Raw genomic sequence first — 19,808 nt, forward strand, 5'->3', positions numbered from 1 at the left:
GAGATGAGAGTTCTCCTGGGAAGGATGCTTGCGTGGTATGCCTAGTCACCACAGATGGGCTAGCTTTTCTTGCAGATTTGAACGTCTGAGTTCGAAGGCTGGATTTTTATAAGCGTCCAGGTAATGTTGGATCAACATATTTATCTTTCTTTCAGCATTAATTTTGAAAAGGAGTAGTTCCTCCACTAGGTGAATATTAAAGCAACACTAACACACACACACACACACACACACACACACACACACACACACACACACACACACATACACACACACACAGACACACACACTGATTTCAGATCACTTGCAAGACCTGGTTCGCTCTTGATAGATAAAAGTTTATAGGAACGTGAAGTTATCCCACCACCAGTGTCAGGAGACACACAAATCAATCAAAAGGTAGCCACCACAGAGTAGGGTTATTCCTGTCGCGCTCGAAAAACAAATAGTGAAGCATCACATCTGTATCAAATATCACTGATTAGTGATAGCGACAAGCACAAACATAGCAGTAAATGGTTAAACAAAAACTTTATGTAAGCACAATAGGCAACAGCCTCATTTAAACAATAGGTTATAGGGCTGTTACATTGAAACGTAGTGCAGTAACAGTGCAGTATAAACTTTGTAAAATAAGACTTGTAAAATAAAACTTTGTCTTGCAACATAGTCAACATGCCAAACAAGTTCAAAACATCACCAACATTAAACAACAGCCTGAAGCAACAACTTAAGGTAGAACGCAGTGAAAGACGTCTTCGAACAACAAAGCAATAGTAACGAAGGTCTAAGCCCACTACGTGAAACTTTGGAATTTAGAGGTCAGAGAAAGAGCATATAGACATAAGTTTTAGTGAACTCATGAAGCCACGCTAACAGGAGAAGAGTTGACAACACTTGCTACTGAATCTGCCAAGTGAAATAAAATCTTGCTGAAATGTAAGCACAGAACAAAAACAAATACAGCGGATGCAAGTGACACTGAATCTGCTCTTAACACATCAGCAGCGACTCCCTCCTAATCTTCTGAGAAAACAGTACCCTTTATGCAATAGAACTCCAAAACATCAGTTTGCAAGCCTAAACAATCAGGAAACTAACACTGCTGTCTCGTCCGACTCAGGAGAACCTGAGAGTTCTCGACCCATTCTGAGCATTAAAGAGAGAAGTAAGAACAGAGAATTGATCTCAGGGACGCTAAAAACAGACAAAGGCTGGCAGAATTCAATTTGATCGAGAGAAGAGAACCATGTTCGAGGACGAGACAGACTAAGAAACCAGAGCAGTGGTTTCTTACACAATAGCAGAGAAGGGCAATTCCAACTTCCAGGTTCTTTTCACAACAATAACCAGGCTGCTCCGACGATGAGCCATAAATAAACACCACAAAACAGTGAAATTCACTGAACAATTGTACCAGACTTGATAAACACTATAATAACGGCTATAACACCAACATATAAAATTGCTTACCGAGTATCCCGAGTTCTCCATCAGACTGGAGGCAACAACAACCTTTGATGTTCCAGAACACACTGAGTTTATATAAGATATCAGTTGATGATTCCACAGGTGATCCTTTGAAATGACACCAGTTGTTCAGCTTTTTCAAAGCAACCATTCACTATTACAGTGGCCTGTCATATGCCCAATACATGACCTACCTACAAAACTCTGTAACACATAAAACAAGAGATGGCACAAGCGGATACTCCTACAATAGGGACTACTACCTAGGAAACATCGCTGAATTGACCAGGTATTTTGGAAAACCACAACATACTCTTGCTGCATACCTGAAACAGTTGGATAAGTCGCCTAAACCAAGATTAGACGCACCAAACATTTTTGTGATCTTCTCCTCTTTCTTGAGGAGGCTGATACAAGCATTCTTGCTTCACAATTTCAAAGCTGATCTGATGTCTTCAGTCGTCTGGAGAATGGCCAGAGACAAAAAAAGCTACCTTGATAACGAGATGGAATCAACACAAAAGAACCCAAAACTTTCTGCAACCTGACTTTACCCACTTTCCGATTGGATTGACTCCTACACAGAAACGTGCGAGGACATTTCACCACAACTGAACAGAGAACCATAGTGAACACATCTTCTAATAGGGAGCCAACGGATGTGTCATGCCAACTCTGCTCACAAAACCACAACCGTGGCCGATGTCCTGAATACTTGGAAAAGTCATTGTATGGCCAACAAGGTTGCGTGGGGAGGTTGAATTTCTGCCCTAAATTTCTAGGAGCTCACGAAAAAGGTCTCTGCCAGTCAAAAACAAGGTGTCTCTTTGATACGTGTAATGTCTTCCATCACTCAACACTCCATAGAACAAATGCAAGGCAGAACCAACAATATGCGAAATTAAGTGGGAACTGGAATCAAATCTCACAAATGAATATCTTCACAAAACAAACAAACCAAATCTAGTCAGACGTTGGACGTTATTTTAATAATGAAAACAGAGGCAGCAGACAAGCTCAAGCAACAACCAACAGGATGGAAACCAGAACGGACAAGGTGGATCTAACAGCAGCAGAATCACACAGGCGCAACTGATGGTTTTCTTTCTCAGCCGATGAACAAGCAGAACAACAATAACAGATAGCGGAACAGCAATCAACGCACTGGAGCCCAACCGCAGGCAACTACTCCGTAACAAAACTACACCTGTAGCAGACAACAGGAACCTTCTTGAACAGACCGCAGATACAGTTGCGTGCGATACCAGTAACACTTTCTTTCAGAGATCTTTGCATTGAAACCTACGCACTGCTCGAATTGGCAGTGACAACACTCAGTGAACAGAGAAGGTTGCGATGCACTTCATGTTCAGCACACCAAAAACATAACCCTACCACTAGTTTCACAGCATGATGGACAATCAGTTAAAACGGCAGATGTCATGATCGGCATAGGAAATTTGTACAGCAGTTGTATCGTGATCAGAATCATTGTGTACGCAACAGCAATGGAACAGATTTGGATGCCGAGAGTTCAAACTCGAATGTTAATTGAGATCTGCAGAGACCATTATTACCTCGGAACGTCTGTTTCACAAAAATCAGTGACAACCGGTAGGGAAACTGATTGGAGCAGATAGCTCTCGAACTCCGAATTGGCAAAATTCGAACAATGCTCCAAGACAAAACAACCGCTCCACACACTCTTGTGTTCAAACTGTGGAGGAATCTGGCTTCCGAATCATCGTGATAAATTTAACGCAAAAGGTTAAACTTGCAACAATTGTGGACTCTTAAACCATTTTGCGAAAGTCTGCAGAAAACCAAAGAACGTGAAACCACTATACTCTAAGATAAAGATGGTAAGCGTCGTGGAAGAAGAACCGCATCCCGAGGATTCGGTGAAATTCTTACAACCAGCTAGCTGTACGAATCGGACTATAGTAGCGGAGAAGACAATTTGTTTGCGTTGATCGAGAATGTAGTAGAGAAGGAAGAAACCCTCAACATGCCCAATAAAATCGAAAATATTAACACTACACTACTCGTGGACTCCGGAAGCGCATGTAGCATTCTCAATCGTTCGCTCGCGTCGCAAGTAGTACAAGGTAGTCCTTGCGCTTTCTGGATCAACGAAGAGACGTCCCCGCAACTTCGGATTTTCTCGAATGAACCAATCCGGGTGGAAGGAAAAAATCAATGTCCAATATCGAGCAAAGTTTGGACCTGTGATTCCGCAACATTCACCGTTGTAGCTGATGGACTAAAATCCCTAATTGGCTGTGACTTGTTTGATCAAATTGGACTAGCAGTGACTCAACCTACATCTCAAAAAGGTAATCGTATCAACAACATTTCTTCTCCAGAATTCAATGAACAAATCGCAAAAAATATTCCTGAACTGATATCGCGCATCGGAAGATCAAAAAACCATGTGGCAAAATCTAAGTTTCACAAAGATTTTCAACCTAGACATCCAGAGGGTAGACGGTTTCCAATTAACTTACAAGAAAAAGTCAATAACGAACTTAAGAAATTGTTAGACGAAAAACATATCGTAAGACTCGCAAGTTGTCATGACAAATGTTTTATATCACCAATAGTGGTCACCGTAAAGAAAGATCAACCGATAAAGCTTGCACTTGATTCAAAAGTACTAAACAAAGCCATTCACAAGAAAAAATATCAGATGCCGAATGTTGATGCGCTTATCGAATCCATTTCTCAACAGATTAGTGCCCCCGCGTCGCAAAACACAACATTTTTTTCTACATTAGATTTGAAGTATGCATACAGTCAATTAAATTTGGATATCAACACAGCAATCATTCTAACTTTAACATTATTAGTGGTGATATGACCGGCACTTACAGTTTTCAAACAGGATTTTACTGGCTAACAGACATGCCAGCAGAATTCCAAAAAGCAATGGACTATACTTTAATCGGTCTAAAAAATACATATTGATTTTTAGACGACATTTTGATCGTCAGCAAGGGCTCTCTGGAAGAACATAAAAGTTATGTCATGAATTGTCTTAAACGATTAGATGGTGAAAACCTTAGGATAAGTCTGCCTAAATGTCATTTTGGAATGTTAGAAATTGATTGGCTAGGATACCATATTTCTCAATCGGGTATCTCGCCATTTGAAAGTAAAACAGCTGCGATTTTAGCACTTGAAACTCCGAAAACTCTAAAGAAACTTCGTTCTTTTTTGGGGTCGGTTCATTACATTGGAAAATTTATTCCAAACCTTGCTCAAATTAGTCATCCCCTCCGCCCTTTACTGAAAAAGACATCAAAATTCATTTGGACAGAGGAACATGAGAACTGTTTTAACGAAATAAAAAATCGCATCGCAAACGCAGCCACAAATAGTCACCCTAACCCGCAGCTTGAAACATGCGTAAAGTGTGATGCGTCAGGTTCCGGTCTCGGAGCAGCTCTCCAACGGCTAACAGTTGATGGGTGGAAGCCAAATGCATTTGCGTCTCGTTTTTTAAATTCTTGCGAAGAACGCTATAGGGTAAACGAACTTGAACTACTGGGAGTAGTTTGGCCAATTGAATATTTTGAGAATTATCTGTACGGAAACAATTTTACAGTTATTACGGACCATCGAGCTCTTCTATCTATCATGAAAGAAAATAGATGGAATAAATCATACAACAGTAGATTACCTCGCTGGATCGATCGTGTACTCCCATTTCAATTTAATGTTGAACATCTTCCTGGGGCAAAAATGGTTTTGATTGAGTACATTTCTCGACACCCGTCTCAAACAGTTAAACAAAGTCACCACGTACGACGAGGAATTTATTGTAGCAAATTTAAGGTTAATTTCTGCATCTAATATTTCATTGGAATTAATTAATACAAGCCTGCACCTCATTTAAACCAATTATTAAAAGCACATAACCCCGCATTGCAAATCCCACCTAAAATTGCGGCCAACAATAAGGCGATAAACTTAATTAACACACATGCAGCACGAGTATAAAAACATGATTACTATAATTGCCCGCTCCGCGAAAGTTAGCCTCAAATACCAATTGTAATTTAAACAATTTAAAATATACAGATCCCGCGTCGCAAATACCTCTTAACACTTTTCTCGCTAAGCGATATACAAAAAATTGCAAACAATTATTCCAAAAGTGGAAAGAATTAACTCTCGCGCCGCGCGAGACTCAAATTGATCATTCTAAAATCCCGCCAATTAGGAGACATTCCTTAAATGTTTTTAAATGTCACCACCCACAAATAAACTCTGTGCTTTTTGCCTCAAATCATCTTACAATTTAGTCGTGCTTTTCTAATTCAAAGCCTTTATTGTCATCTAACTCTTCTTTGGATATAAACTATATAAGCAAAACCAATAACAATACGCCTTCTAAAAAGCGCATCACTCGCGTTCGTTTTGACGACGCATCTCGCACAGCAAATCAGCAATCCTCAAGTCAAAATACAACTCGCCCCGCAAGTCAGCGTTCTAAATCGCCAGGCAATACTCGCGCCCGAAGTCAGCAATCAAACTTGTTGGATAATACCCGCATCGCAAGTCAACGACCAAATTTGCAAAACAATACCCACGCCGCGAGCCCCCTACAAATAACAACTCCAACATCTCCGACTCATTCTTCTAATGCTAGTAGCCCTCTTACCCCAGCCCACATGTACCAACATTCGACTACATTGTGTCTAAGATCTTCAATAAATCCCTAATTGCGTCGTTAACAAGCAAGGACGCAGTGTTAAAAGAGGTGCATGACTGCATTCTCACAAATAGCGAAAGCCGTCTCAATGCTCTGAACCCGTATATCCATTCAAATTGGAGAGACCTTCATGTAGGTTCTGGGTGTGTATGTATAGACGAACAATCATACAATTATGTATGGACATACAATCAAGCCATCAGGGCACATGGGGTAAGATATGCATGGCCAAGCATTGCTGGTGGCCATACATGCACCACGAGTTTATTGTAAAAGCTACAGAATGCAAGCCCTGCTCTGTGATTGGTAAGAACCTTTAATCTCTTATTCTTGCTAAGAAATTTCATCCTCATAGAGCGTGTGTCGATCCAAATCAAGAAAGCCAAATCGATTTTGGAGGTCCGATTTTTGATGAGAATGGTAACGAAATTCACTTCTTAGCCGCTATTGATCGTTTTTATAAATACCCTACTGCATGTATTTATGACAATGCAAACGGACCAAATGTTCTAAAATTTTTAGACATGTATTTGAAAATCACGGAATTCCACGATATCTATTCGACTGGATCCGGCAAAATGTTTGGTTGGCAATCAAGTAAAGACCTTCCGTAACAAAATATATTGATATAATTGAAGCTCCAGTAAAAGATCATCGCGCTATTGGATTGGTAGAAAGACTCAGTCAAACGATTAAAAATAGACTTGCATGTATAGGAGAGGAAAAATTGTCTACTAATGCCTTTCATGTAAAGCATGCATTAAAGATAATAATACACAAATTACAAATATGTAAACAGAAAACAACAAAGACCTCGCCCTTCGAAGCACTTTTTGGAAGAAAACCTAATACCCCGCTAAGCGTGATCTCGACCACGCCTAAATTGTCCAATATTGCAAACTACTATTTAAATGAAGCCAGAGTGATGCCAGAAGAAATACTCCCAGATGACAAATGGGTGAATGGCTACCGCAGTGGAGGTAGGAATGTCACGAGCGACCCAAGAAGCGAAAACCAGAGAAAGGACAAGTACGGATGGCGAACCTCTCTTTCTGAGGACGAAGGCCAATCGACCAATTCCTCTAAAAGAGCGATCGCTTGAATTGAATTTAGCCAGAAAAATTCATGGAAAACGATGCTCTAAGTAGCACCTAGAAGGCTGTACGAGGTACTTGCTCCTGGCTCATATATACTCAAAATTAGCCCGACTACTTCCACAATTAAAGAACCCGGAAAACCCGTTGTGACAGTGAGAAATAGCGATATCGCAAAATTCGGGACACAATTGGAGCGGCAAACTACGTTGAAAGCATACGCGGACCGCAGGGGATCAAGATCCGGGGAAAAAATGGTGGAGGAGTTGATCCAAAGCCGTGTTAAAGAGTTCACGAGGAAACAGAAGGGAGATAAAAAAAATGAAGCACCGAAAGCGTGATCCGGGCAGCGGGGTCTCCTCCTCAAAGTCAAATATTTCACGCGCGATGCTACGACGAATACCTAAGATCCCCAACTTTCTTGCTATTCGAAACCAGCAGTAAGAAACAAGTACTGTTTCGCATAGCAAAAAACCTACAACTTCGTCCGCATTTACAACTGTCAGGAAAAAAAGCAAATATCGTCGGATAGAAATCGCCGCAGCCCTTCTTATTACGGTTTTGAAAGTCCATCTCCCGATTCAACAATCGCACCACCACCAAAACGACCACATCGAGCGGGTGATGTTGAGAACTACCAGCCCCCACCCAAATCCATTGTTGAAGCGGTACAACACATCGCAGACCCACAGCCGACCGAGATCGATATCTCTCCAAGAATAGGAGAAGTTTCTCCACCCGCCCAGCGAGATCCACCACTCTTGGATATCGTCACCCCAACACTAGTACATTCAATGACAGTGTTTGAGACTGAAGGTCATGATTTGGGTGAGTTAATTTTTAAAACTGAACTCTCATACAAACTGATCTAACTACAATCGTTCCAATTTAATTGGATATTTTTTTTAGCTATGATAACCAGTACTAATATTGTTGCTATTTATTTAACCGGGGAACATGTTTTAATTTGTAAATAATGTTATTAATTCATACATTCGAAAATTGTTATTATAGCCATTTTCTTTCTCGATGCAAGGGGTATGTGATACCCAAGGATATCAACCTTTGTTAATTATTTGATGCAGTAAGTTTTATACGGTGCCTTTAAATTAGTTCAATTCATTTGCCTTTGATCATTTAGTTCATATTTGTTCTTTTATTATCTTATGATCTGTTCAATACCTCCTTTATTAGTTTCCCCGCTTCGTGATCAGACATGTCTGATCACGCATTCATGATTTGCTTACAAGCACTTCAGATCATTCTCTAAGTTTTGCAATTCAAGTTCAGTTGAACAACTCTCTTTGTAATTCCCGCTCCGCGAGAAAGCGTAAAGTATTCAAGTCAGGATTTCGCTCCCCGAATCGCCGCTTAATTAAAATTAAGCGCAGCCGCATCGCGAATAGCTACTCTATTTGAATAGAGTACGACAGACTGGTTGGGCTGGACATAGAAATTTGGTTGTCTTGGTTGTCTGGAAGCTGTCTAGCTCGACTGGTCATATGTCAGTGACCTCGACTCGAGCGTAATTTAGTCCAAATTGGTACGACCATTTTCAGCTCATCGATCACGATCACGTTGTTAAAAATCTAAACATTTATAGTTCGCTGAGATCAAGTTTTAAATTTTCGCTTTGTTTTTCGGGAAGCGATATACCAAAGAAATTGGAAATATTTGACGAAACGTTTGATGCGATTACCAATTTGAAAAGTAGTCATGTTGTTTTTTACCTATGCTCAGTTAATTAATTTACGTCGTTACAACTTTTTCTAATACACAGCAATTTTTTCTGATGGTTCAGTGTTGATCTGCTACATCATCAATGTCTTGTTGCCCAGACCTCATTTGGGCAAGCCCTGTGCAGAGGTGTCAACGCCAAAAAACGCAAAAATACGCAAGCTTCACGGTGAATGCGCTGAATTTATGTAAAATTTAAGCTCAAGCGGAGATTCTACATAAATTGAACGCATTAATCGCTAATCTAACATAATTTTGCTTTTCTAGATCTTAAATAGTTTAGCGTTGATCTCACATAAATTTGCGTTGAAATTAGCGTAGAGCTTACATATTTTTTTCGCAGAATTTAGTGTAGAATTGACTTTGTTTTGCATTGAAGATAGCGATGATGTTACAAAATTTTGTGTTCAATTAAGCATTGATCTTAATAATTTGGCGTTTCTAAGAGTACACCTTGCGTAATTTTGCGTTTATTTTAGAGTTTTTTTTACATAACTTTGGATGACTAGGTATGCGCTTGTGTGCTTGTGCGGGACGGGTTGGGTGGTTAGCAATAGGTAACCGGTGGTAGTTGGGTACGCGGGGTGGTTTAGGGTTAGGTTAATGATTTTGGAGTTCCCGATATGATCAATTCAGTACATATTAGTTGCATTAAGCAAAGTTTTGAGGTTCTATAGACAATTGTTGAGTTTAGTTAAATTATAACTTGAATTTAAAATGAGTTTTCGATGCGCCTAACTTGAAGTTCAAAAAAATTTCTGGATCTTTTCCGTTTGTGCCCCCACTTGCAAAGCACGTGTCATTACATAGTTACATATTATACAACAATATGTTACGTACATCTGGGGTTTGAAAATAATTGGCACCCCTTAAGCTGGAGGCACAAACGGAAAAGATCCAATTAAAGGTAAGAACTACGCTTAGGAACGCAAACTTAATTAAAAAATCGGCTTAGAAACCGCAAAATTCTGTAAGAACTACTATCAGATTTATAAAGAGTGCGGTTTTTTCTAAAAAAACTAGGGTTCGGTGGCACAGTGGTAGTAGGAGAGTTAAAAAATATTAAGGAGGTCAGAGGTTTGAGTCGCATACGCACAGGTGTACGCCTTCGATTTTTTTAAGATCAACTCTAAATTAAACGCAAACTATGTAAGATCTACGCTAAATTCAACGCAAATATTGTAAGATTATGTAAGATAAGCGGTAACTAGCGTTGACAAGTCGGAAAGTTCGCTGCAATTTTCGGATCTATTCTGTTTTGCCCCCCCCCCAGCTTAGTGAGTATAAATCTTTTATGAGCGCCTGGCGCATGTGCTTTTTTCTCACATAGTAACGTGCTATATAACAACATATAATTTTTAATTGGGGTCATAAAAACACTGGGGGAACGGAATAGATCCCAATTTTCTTAGCTAAATTTGCGGTGGGTTTGCGGACTTGTCAGTGCTACCCGGGGCGAGGTGGTAGAAATATGACTCGACAAAACGTCGTCTGGGGGGGTGTCATTCCGGGTCGTTAAATACACGGACCCGGAAGAAGTTAATGACCCGGTAAGTCGAATCATATATCTGGTATTTCAGAACAATGACCCGGTCTTTCTATTCATAAATCTGGTATTTCGGAACAATGACCCGGTCTGTCGAGTCATAATCCTACCGTTTCGAATCATAAATCAACGTAATTCGATTCATGCGGCACGTACTTCGAATCATAAATCTACATAATTCGAGTCATGCATCTCGTATTTCGAATCATAAATCCACATAATTCGAGTCATGCATCTCGTATTTCGAATCATAAATCTGGTATTTCGGAACAATGACCCGGTCTTTCGATTCATAAATTTGGTATTTCGGAACAATGACCCGGTCTGTCGAGTCATAATCCTACCGTTTCGAATCATAAATCAACGTAGCGACGTTTCGAGAGCTGAAATAGGTAAAATACTGTCGGAAAAAATCTACAGTTGAACTAACGAACAACTTTTTGAGATTTTCCAGTATGTTTTGGGTGTGTTCCCCTCCTCCTTCTCTCAACCGGGCTGGGGACCGGCTACGGCGGAGTTACAAACAAACAACTATAGGAGAATTGAGCAGAGCACTAGCAAAAAAACTAGGCTCGAAAAGCTCTCTCCAAAACAGAAACACTAAACAGACAAAGTAAAATAATAATAAAGGTATAATAATGTCATAGATTAAAACCAGAATTAAACAAGGAGGCTCGTTAATGTGCGATTGCACTTAATGTTCCAACTATTCTCAAATAGACGTTTTAAAATAAAATTTTCAAATAAGCGAAAAACCTCAACTAAGAGACGAACTTTTTTTCTATGACAGTTAGGCGGACCATTCTTTTTGCATTACAACCTAAATAGTACTGGTAGTCTGGGATATCAATTTGGTCCACTTTCAACAACTCTAAGACCTAATCAAAAAGACCTATTTTTAAAATTCGTTATTCGCGAAATTCGCAAATTTCCGTATGAAGAACTAACTTTTTTCCTAGACAAGCTATAGCAAAAAATCTTTTCGCTTTAGACTCTAGGTACTCATGGGACACTCTATGCCGAGTTTGGTTTGATTTGGACAACTCCTTGACCCCATGAAAAAGACCTATTTTTAAAATTCGTTATTCGCGAAATTCGCAAATTTCCGTATGAAAACCCAACTTTTTTCCTAGGCAAGCTATACCAAAAAATCTTTTCTCTTTAGACTCTAGGTACTCATGGGACACTCCATGCCGAGTTTGGTTTGATTTGGACAACTCCTTGACCCCATGAAAAAGACCTATAGGTGCCGCTGATTTTATTGACAAAAATAAAATTGACAAATTTCCTCGGCCCGGGGCTCAACTAATATACGTTACTTTGATTGAAGTATAGTTAAGTAAAATTTAAAAGTTTTCAAGTGTGATATCCGAGGAAACTATCGATCATGCTTTATAAATTCATTTAAAAACAGGGTTTATAAAAGGGTGAACGAAATGCTTCTCTTTCTTAAACGACTTTTCCGCTTTCAGCGCATTCTTCGACGAGGGGAGAAAACCTAGCATTGATTGTTGTCGAAGCCAACCATCTCCTCAAAACCGGGGAAAAGGCCATTAAACGCTGGTTCAATGATTCACAGTATTACAAATTTGGAGGCGAATCTGAAAGTTTCAACACATGCAAAATGACCAGTGATCCTATCCGTTTTACGCAGGTGATATTCAGATCTTGATTATTCTGTTATTCCTCATTCAAAAACCAATTCATATTTAGAAATCAAATTAAGCGTTCAAAAATTTAACAGCATTCCATTCTTAATCAGCTATAATTTGAAAACTTATTCACGTTCTCCTTAGAAGAGTCATCTCTTCGAATTCTTTCAGTTTTCAGAAACTTGTCATTTGGACAATTACTCGGTAGGAACTATATAATCAAACGGTTTTTTTTGTTCAGACAATTTTGGCCGAATCGATATATCACTGTAGAGAGTTGTGAGTGGTTTCATTAGAAAGCACGTAAATCCTAGAATATGGAGTTAAAAAGATTTTTTCCAATTTTGTTTTTTAGAGGGAGTTGGCGAGGTTTAAATCTTTGTGAATATTCGACAGTGTTTTATTCACATTTTGAGTAAATTTTGCTCTTTTTCATTAGTATTTTGCTCTTTTGATGAGTAAATTTTCATAAAATTTTCAAAATTCAGATTTTTTCTTCAAAAAATGCACAAAATATACTCTTTCGGTCCACTTTATTTAATTTCTCCGAAAATGCAGACCTAGAAACCGCTGACAAAATCTCTTGAAACTCCAAAAGTGAGCTAGTTGAAATCTCAGCGCCCTATAAAAGTCTTGGAGTTAAAATTTTGGCGAACTTTTTTAAATTTAAGTCGATAATTATACAAAATGAATCATTGTTTTACTTAAAAGCATTTAAAGTATTGCACTCAATATTTGGTATAATTCGCATACACTTGGAGCACTTGAGCGGTTTGTTGGCGACGCAGCAAAATCAGGGACAGGTTTGATATTATAATGAATTCTCACAATCAGAAATTATTTAATTTATTTTTTGTTGCTGCCTTTTTCAAAAAATTTTGATTTTTTTTTCTTTTATGTAATTACTGACAAAAATTTCTATGCACGGCTCCAATATTGAAAGCTCTCATTTACGTAATACTGCGACCGAACGAAGATATAGTTTTTCTCAGAGAACCTTATGGCTTTTACGGCTTTGAAGAAAGGAAAGGTTTTATTAAACTTTCACTGGATTCTTGCGTTTCGCATTCAATTGTTATTCTTTTTGCAGTCTTATTACTAAGTTCAATCATTCAAAGACCCAAATGACTTCATAAGGAGGTGCAAGTGAACCTGTGCCGTGCATTCGGTTGTTACCCTTTTTTCTCTTATATCATTGAATGTATATGTTTTAAGGAATTTTTTTTGAACTTGTTAATTTGTCATACTATTTCTCTCAACTTTTAAGTTGTTCAAATTGAATACAGGTCAAACTCTCCTTATTATAGAATACAAACGAAATTTATGTCGGATTGCTTTACAAGAACGGTTTATTGGTTATTGGCATTACGAGTTTTCATACAAAACTTTGTAATTTTTGTTCATAATTGCCCATTTTTGCTGTTCTTTTAGTTTCATTGGTAAATTGTCACATTACTTAACGATCTAACTGAGAAAAGTGCTACAAAAATATTAACCCGACCTAATTATTGTTTTCAAAACATATAATTTTAAGGGCGTCGACACAGTTCTCTTGGAGAATTTGGTAGTTTTTTGTCATGTCTTTCATTGCTAATTTTGTTGTTGCATGTCAAATACTGGGTAACTAAAGGTTTCAGTGGCGTACTAGAGTTACATAAAAGAATTTGATAAATGAAATTGGTATATAGCTAATAGTTTTTTGATTTTCAAATTAAATTTCAAAAAAGAGTGAAAGTATTCTTAAACTTATCGCTTTTGTTCTGGTTTGCGTTTTTTTTATCATTTTCTTACAATAGCCTCAAAATTGAGATATCTATTCGGCGTTTTGTTAAACCAAACAAAATGTTTTTGTAGATAAACGCTTTGAATGCTATATTCTGGGCTTAGACTTTTTGTTTCAGAAGAATTTTGTGAAATTTATCTACTTTTCAATTTTTCTATTTTTTGCTGTCATTTTGAAACAGTCGCTTTACGAAAAATTTTTATGATGTTCAAAAGACACGCAAAAGAAGATTCAATTCCTTCGCGGTTTTTATTTTATAAGGTTAATGGCTTCAACACTGGTTTCTTTTTTGAGGTTTTTTAGAATAGCTTGTAATTTATAATATTTAAAGGTTTTATGACTTAGTCCCACTACTAACAGGCACAATTGGTTTTCAAGAGAAGTTGCCTAAAAAAGGTTCCTACTCGTTTAGTCGAAATCGTATGTTGGCTATGATTTTTAAAATTATTTTTTTTTAAGAAAAGTCAATTGGTTTCTGAGATTTTCCAATCTTATTTCTGATAACTTGTGGCTTAGCATCTCTATAGACAAGTCACATATATTATCTATGTATATACACTTCGCTTGTCATAACCCTTTTGTTTTCTTCAAATGGTCTTTGTCCTTGGTACAACCAGTTTTCAGAAAAGTTTCTTGATTTTTCCTTATTCGCGCAATTTTGTAGGTTTTTGTTTCACTTCTACTGTATCACAAGAACGGGAGGTCCTCTGGTCAATTGGAAAAAAGGCAATCAATTTTTTCAGCTTAGTGTGTACTTGGGTGGAACATCGTTTTCGTGCAAATTTTTTCATGCATTTTTTTTCTTTTTGCCTTTATTTGCCGTTCTTTTTGGTAGTGCTTTTTGACATATGCTGGTCAATGAAAGATTTCAATTGCCCTCTATGGAGGTTTAGAGTAATCTCTCAAAGAATTCAATTGGTGTATAAAGTTTCTAATCAGCCTGACATAATTTCTTTTCAAAAAAAGCAACGTATTTTTTAAGGTTTGTCCTTTTGCTCAATTTTTGTGTACTTGTTACCAAATCCCATTAAGGAAATGTCCCAAATTTTGTTCTAATGAAGTACAGCTTACTCTTCTCGACCATAAGTTTTGTCTGATGCCAATTTGAGTTGGTTATTCACTGTTTTCAAACAACGGACAGCGAATTTTAGTCGTAAATATAATTTCTATTCATTTGATTTTATGACTGTGTTTTCTGGTAGACATATTATGGAAGTCACAGGTCTCATTTACCCTATAATGTGGATCGTTTTATTCAATTAGTAGTTTTTTGAGCGAAATGTAAAATATGCCCTGCTTAGGCATATGAAAGTTCCTTACGCGAACTCAAAGGAAAAATAAAACCTTTTGATATCCTTCGTTATTCTGAAAAACAAAAATAGTTTTGCTAGAACCTATCGAAAAAACAGTTTTGTTTGCAGTTGTAAAAAAATCTGCCACATACTTGAGGGGGAGTTCGGATCCCTTACAAGGATTGAAGTCGGCAAAAATCCTGATTTCTTTCGAAATAAAGATTTATTCAAATTTCAACAGTCTTATGTAGACTCTCTTGGTGCTATGCTGACTGCTGAAATTTTCAAAAATTCTTGGAGTACTGATAGTCTGGAATGGATTTGCACTATAAAAATGCACTCAAAAATGGTCTTTTGTCGACTTACGTATTTTTCACCTACATAGCAGGGGGTTTGAAAATTATTTAATTTATATTTTGTTGCGCCCTTTTTCAAAAAAATTTTGCTTTTGTTCCTTTTTTGTTAATTACTGACGAAAATTTTAATGCACGGCTCCATTATTGAGAGCTCTCATTTACGTAATACTGCGATAGAAAGTAGATATAGTTTGTTCTCAGAGAACCTAATGGTTTTTACGGCCTTGAAGAAGGGTTTTACTAAACTTCAACTGGATTCTTGCGTTTCGCATTCAATTGTTATTCTTTTTGCAGTCTAATTACTAAGTTCAATCATTCAAAGACCCAAATGATTTCATCAGGAGGTGCAAGTGAACCTGTGCCGTGCATTCGGTTGTCACCCTTTTTTTCTCTTATATCATTGAATAAATATGTTTTAAGGAAAATTCAGTGTTTTTTGAACTTGTCAATTTTTCAAATTATTCCTGTCAACTTTTAAGTTGCTCAAATTAAATACAGGTCAAACTCTCCTTCTTATAGAATACAAACGAATTTTATGTCGGATTACTTTACAAGAACGGTTTATTGGTTTTTGGCATTACGAGTTTTCATACAAAACATTGTAAATTTTGTGCATAATTGAACATTTTTGCTGTTGTTTTTGTTCCATTGCTAAATTGTCACATTACTTAACAATCTAACTGAGAAAAGTGTAACAAAAATATTAACCCGACCTATTTATTGTTTTCAAAACTCATAATTCTAAGGGCGTCGACACAGTTCTCTTGTAGAATTTGGTAGTTTTTTGTCATGGCTTTAACTGCTATTTTTGTTGTCGCATGCCAAACATTGGGTAACTAAAGTTCTCAGTGGCCTACTCGAGATACATAAAGGAATTTAAAAATTGATATTGGTTATAGCTAATTTTTTTTTGACTATCAAATTGAATTTTTTTCAAAAAAGAGTGAAAGTATTCATTAACTTGTTCTGGTACTAAACAAACTAATTTTGTTGATAAACGTTTTGACTGATTTTTGTCAGGTCTTAGTCTTTTTGTTTCAGAAGACCTTTTATGAAATTTAGCTACTTCTCAATATTTGTGTTTTTTTGCTGTCATTTTGAAATAGTTGCTTTACGAAAAAACTTTATGATGTTCAATAGACGTTCATTATATGATGTTCAGTAGACACTTTATGATGTTCATTTTATTTTAAAAGGTTAATGGCTTCAACGCTGTGGTTTTTTTATGTTTATTAGCTTAGCTTGTAATTAATAACATATAAAGGTTTTATGACTTAGTCCCACTAATAACAGGCACAATTAGTTTTCAAGAGAAGTTGCATAATAAGGTGTCTTCTCATTTAGTCGAAATCTTATCTTGGCTGTCATTTTTAAAATTATATGTTTTTTTAATTAAACTCAATTGATTTCTGACATTTTCCGATCTTAATTTTGTTATCTTGTGTCTTAGCATCTCTATAGACAAGTCACATGCCTTATCTTTGTCAATACACTTTACTGTTTATAATCCTTTTATTTTTTTCAAATGGTCTTTGTTCTTGGTAAACCAGTTTTCAAAAAAATATTGATTTTTCAGTATTCGCGCAATTTTGTAGGTTTTTGTTTTCTTTCGACTGTATCACAAGAACGGGATGTCCTCTGGTCAATTCGAAAAAAAGGCAATCAATTGTTTCAGCTTATTGTGTACTTGGGTGGGACATCGTTTTCGTGCAAATTTTTTCATGCGATTTTTTTTCTTTTTGCCTGTATTTGTTGTTCTTTTTGGTAGTGCATTTTGACATATGCTGGTCAACGAAAGACTTAAATTGCCCTCTATGGAACTTTAGAGTAATATGTCAATGATTTCATTTGATGTATAAGGTTTCTAATCAGTCTGACATGATTTCTTTTCAAAAAAGCAACGTTGTATTAAAGTGTTCCCTTTTGCTCTCTGTTTGTGGACTTGTTACCAAATCGCATTAAGGAAAAGTCCCAAATTTCGTTCTGATGAAGTACAGGTTACTCTTCTCTAGTTTAAGTTTTGTCTGATTCCAATTTGAGTCGGTTATGCATTGTTTTCAAAAAACGGACAGCTAGTTTTGGTTGTAATTAGTATTTGTATTCATTTAATTTTTATGGCAGTTTTTTCTGGTAGACATTTTATGGAATTCACAGGTCTCATCGGCCCTATAATGTAGATCATTTTATTCAATTAGTAGTTTTTTTGAACGATATGTAAAATATGCCCTTCTTAGGCATATGAAAGTTCCTTACGCGAACTCAAAGGGAAACTAAAAACTTTTGATATCCTTCGTTATTCTGAAAAACAAAAATAGTTTTGCTAGAACCTATCGAAAAAACATTTTGGTTTGCAGTTGTAAGAGAATCTGCCACATGCTTGTTGGGGAGTTGGGAACCTTTACAAGAATTCAAATCGGCAAAAATCCTGATTTCTTTCGAAATAAACATTTGTTCAAATTTCAGCAGTCTTATGTAGACTCTTGGTGCTATACTGACTGCTCAAACTTTCAAAAATTCTTGGTGTCCTGAAATGGTCTGAAATGGATTCTGCACTGTAAAAAAGCACTCAAAAAAGATTTCTTGTCGACTTAAGTTTTTCTCACCTACATAGCAGGGGGGGAGGAGGGGGGTTGGAAAGATGTAAAAACTCAAAGAAAATTGAGGTAATGAGGAGGAAAAAGTTGGGTCCTAAAAGGTGTAAATTGTAATTTGCGCTATAAAAGACAACTGAAAGGTGGTTGTGTGTTAAGTTAATTGTGTTCAGCCAAGTAGGGCACGAAAAACTTAGGTCCTGCAATGGTCTGATATAAGACCAAGAACAGTCAGAAGCATTTTTTTACAGTAGTTTTGCAAATGTGCAAAAAGATGTGGAAAAAATGTCTTTTTGTTTATATACATTTTTAAATACGTATTTTTCTCTCCAAACAAGTGTGTATGGTTGCCTGCATGTCTCCAAAAAATGTAAATTTTTTTGAATGAATGAGCAATTGAATTAAATGAAAGAACGAAAATTTTATGTATAAATTTATGTGTTTTCGAGTATATAAACATGAAAGTTTTGTATGTCTGTATATAACTATATATACCTGTGCTTAAACTTAGTAATTCGTTTGTATTAGTTTGAGATTGAATGTACGTATGTGAGTAGAAAAAGTTAATTTGTTCATATGTCAAGACATTTTTGTTCGTATGCGTGTATGTTATTTCTGTATGTGTACGGTGAAATGTATGTATTTGTGTCATTACGTGTCTTTGTGTCTTTGTTAAAATTTTATGTCTTTGTTAAAATCATTTTTTTTTCTCCTTAACCATTTGCAAGCAAAAAGTCACAATCAGAGAGGAAAACGATTTTCTGATGTTCTAAACGTGTTTTTGTGATAACCACACCAACCTAGCTACCATATTAACAACTATCAAGATCATTTACAAGAAAAGTTAAATTCATGCTTTTGTCTTTTAATCCTTGGCGAAAAAAATGGTAACTGGAGACAAAAACAACTTTTGGTGTTCTGAGCATGTTTTTTGAAAAAAATTTCTCTAATACTATTCAGCTACACCTTCAAGAATGAGCAAAATTATTTACATGAAAATTGATTTCAAATAAATTGTTGAGAGATAAATAATATTTTGAGCTAAAAAATAATAAATTTTGTACAAACCGATAACATTTGTAAGGTAAACTATGATATCAGTACGTGTTCATGTATATTTGTATTTAAATGCATGCAAGTCTGACGAGAGAGAGAGAGAGAGAGAGAGAGAAGTCATAAGAGGGCATTTTATTTGTTTAGAAGAATATTGTTTTTTGTCTCCACGATCCAAAAACTTTTATATCTTTGTTTGAATCATATTTTTGTCTTTCAACCATTTGCAAGCGAAAGGTCACAATCGGAGAAGATAACAATTTTCTGATGTTCCTAACGTGTGTTTGAGAAAACAGAATTCGCTACACCAATCCGGCTACCATATTAAAAACTATCAAGATCTTTTACAGGAAAAAAGTGAAATTCATGCTTTTGTCTTTTAATCGTTGGCAAGAGATAAATAATAAATTGAGCTGAATAAAAAGAATAAATTTTGTATTAAACCAAAAAAATTGTTATGTAAACTATGATATGCAGGAGTAATGTAGAATGATAGGAATTCATCAATTGCTTGAAT

At 36.5% G+C, this 19,808-nt stretch overlaps 1 protein-coding gene across 1 annotated transcript in view; it reads left to right on the top strand.

Moving 5' to 3' along the window:
- The window catches only part of LOC142350775 (uncharacterized), a 56,029-nt gene that overhangs the window by 1,289 nt on the left and 34,932 nt on the right, over positions 1-19,808 (top strand). The window contains exon 3 of the mRNA XM_075402730.1: positions 12,037-12,218. Coding sequence (XP_075258845.1) covers positions 12,037-12,218 — 182 coding nt within the window. The remainder of the gene's footprint in view (positions 1-12,036; positions 12,219-19,808) is intronic.

The sequence above is a fragment of the Convolutriloba macropyga genome, chromosome 12 (assembly GCF_964194025.1).
Source record: "Convolutriloba macropyga chromosome 12, txConMacr16.3, whole genome shotgun sequence".
NCBI classification, from domain to species: domain Eukaryota; kingdom Metazoa; phylum Xenacoelomorpha; order Acoela; family Convolutidae; genus Convolutriloba; species Convolutriloba macropyga.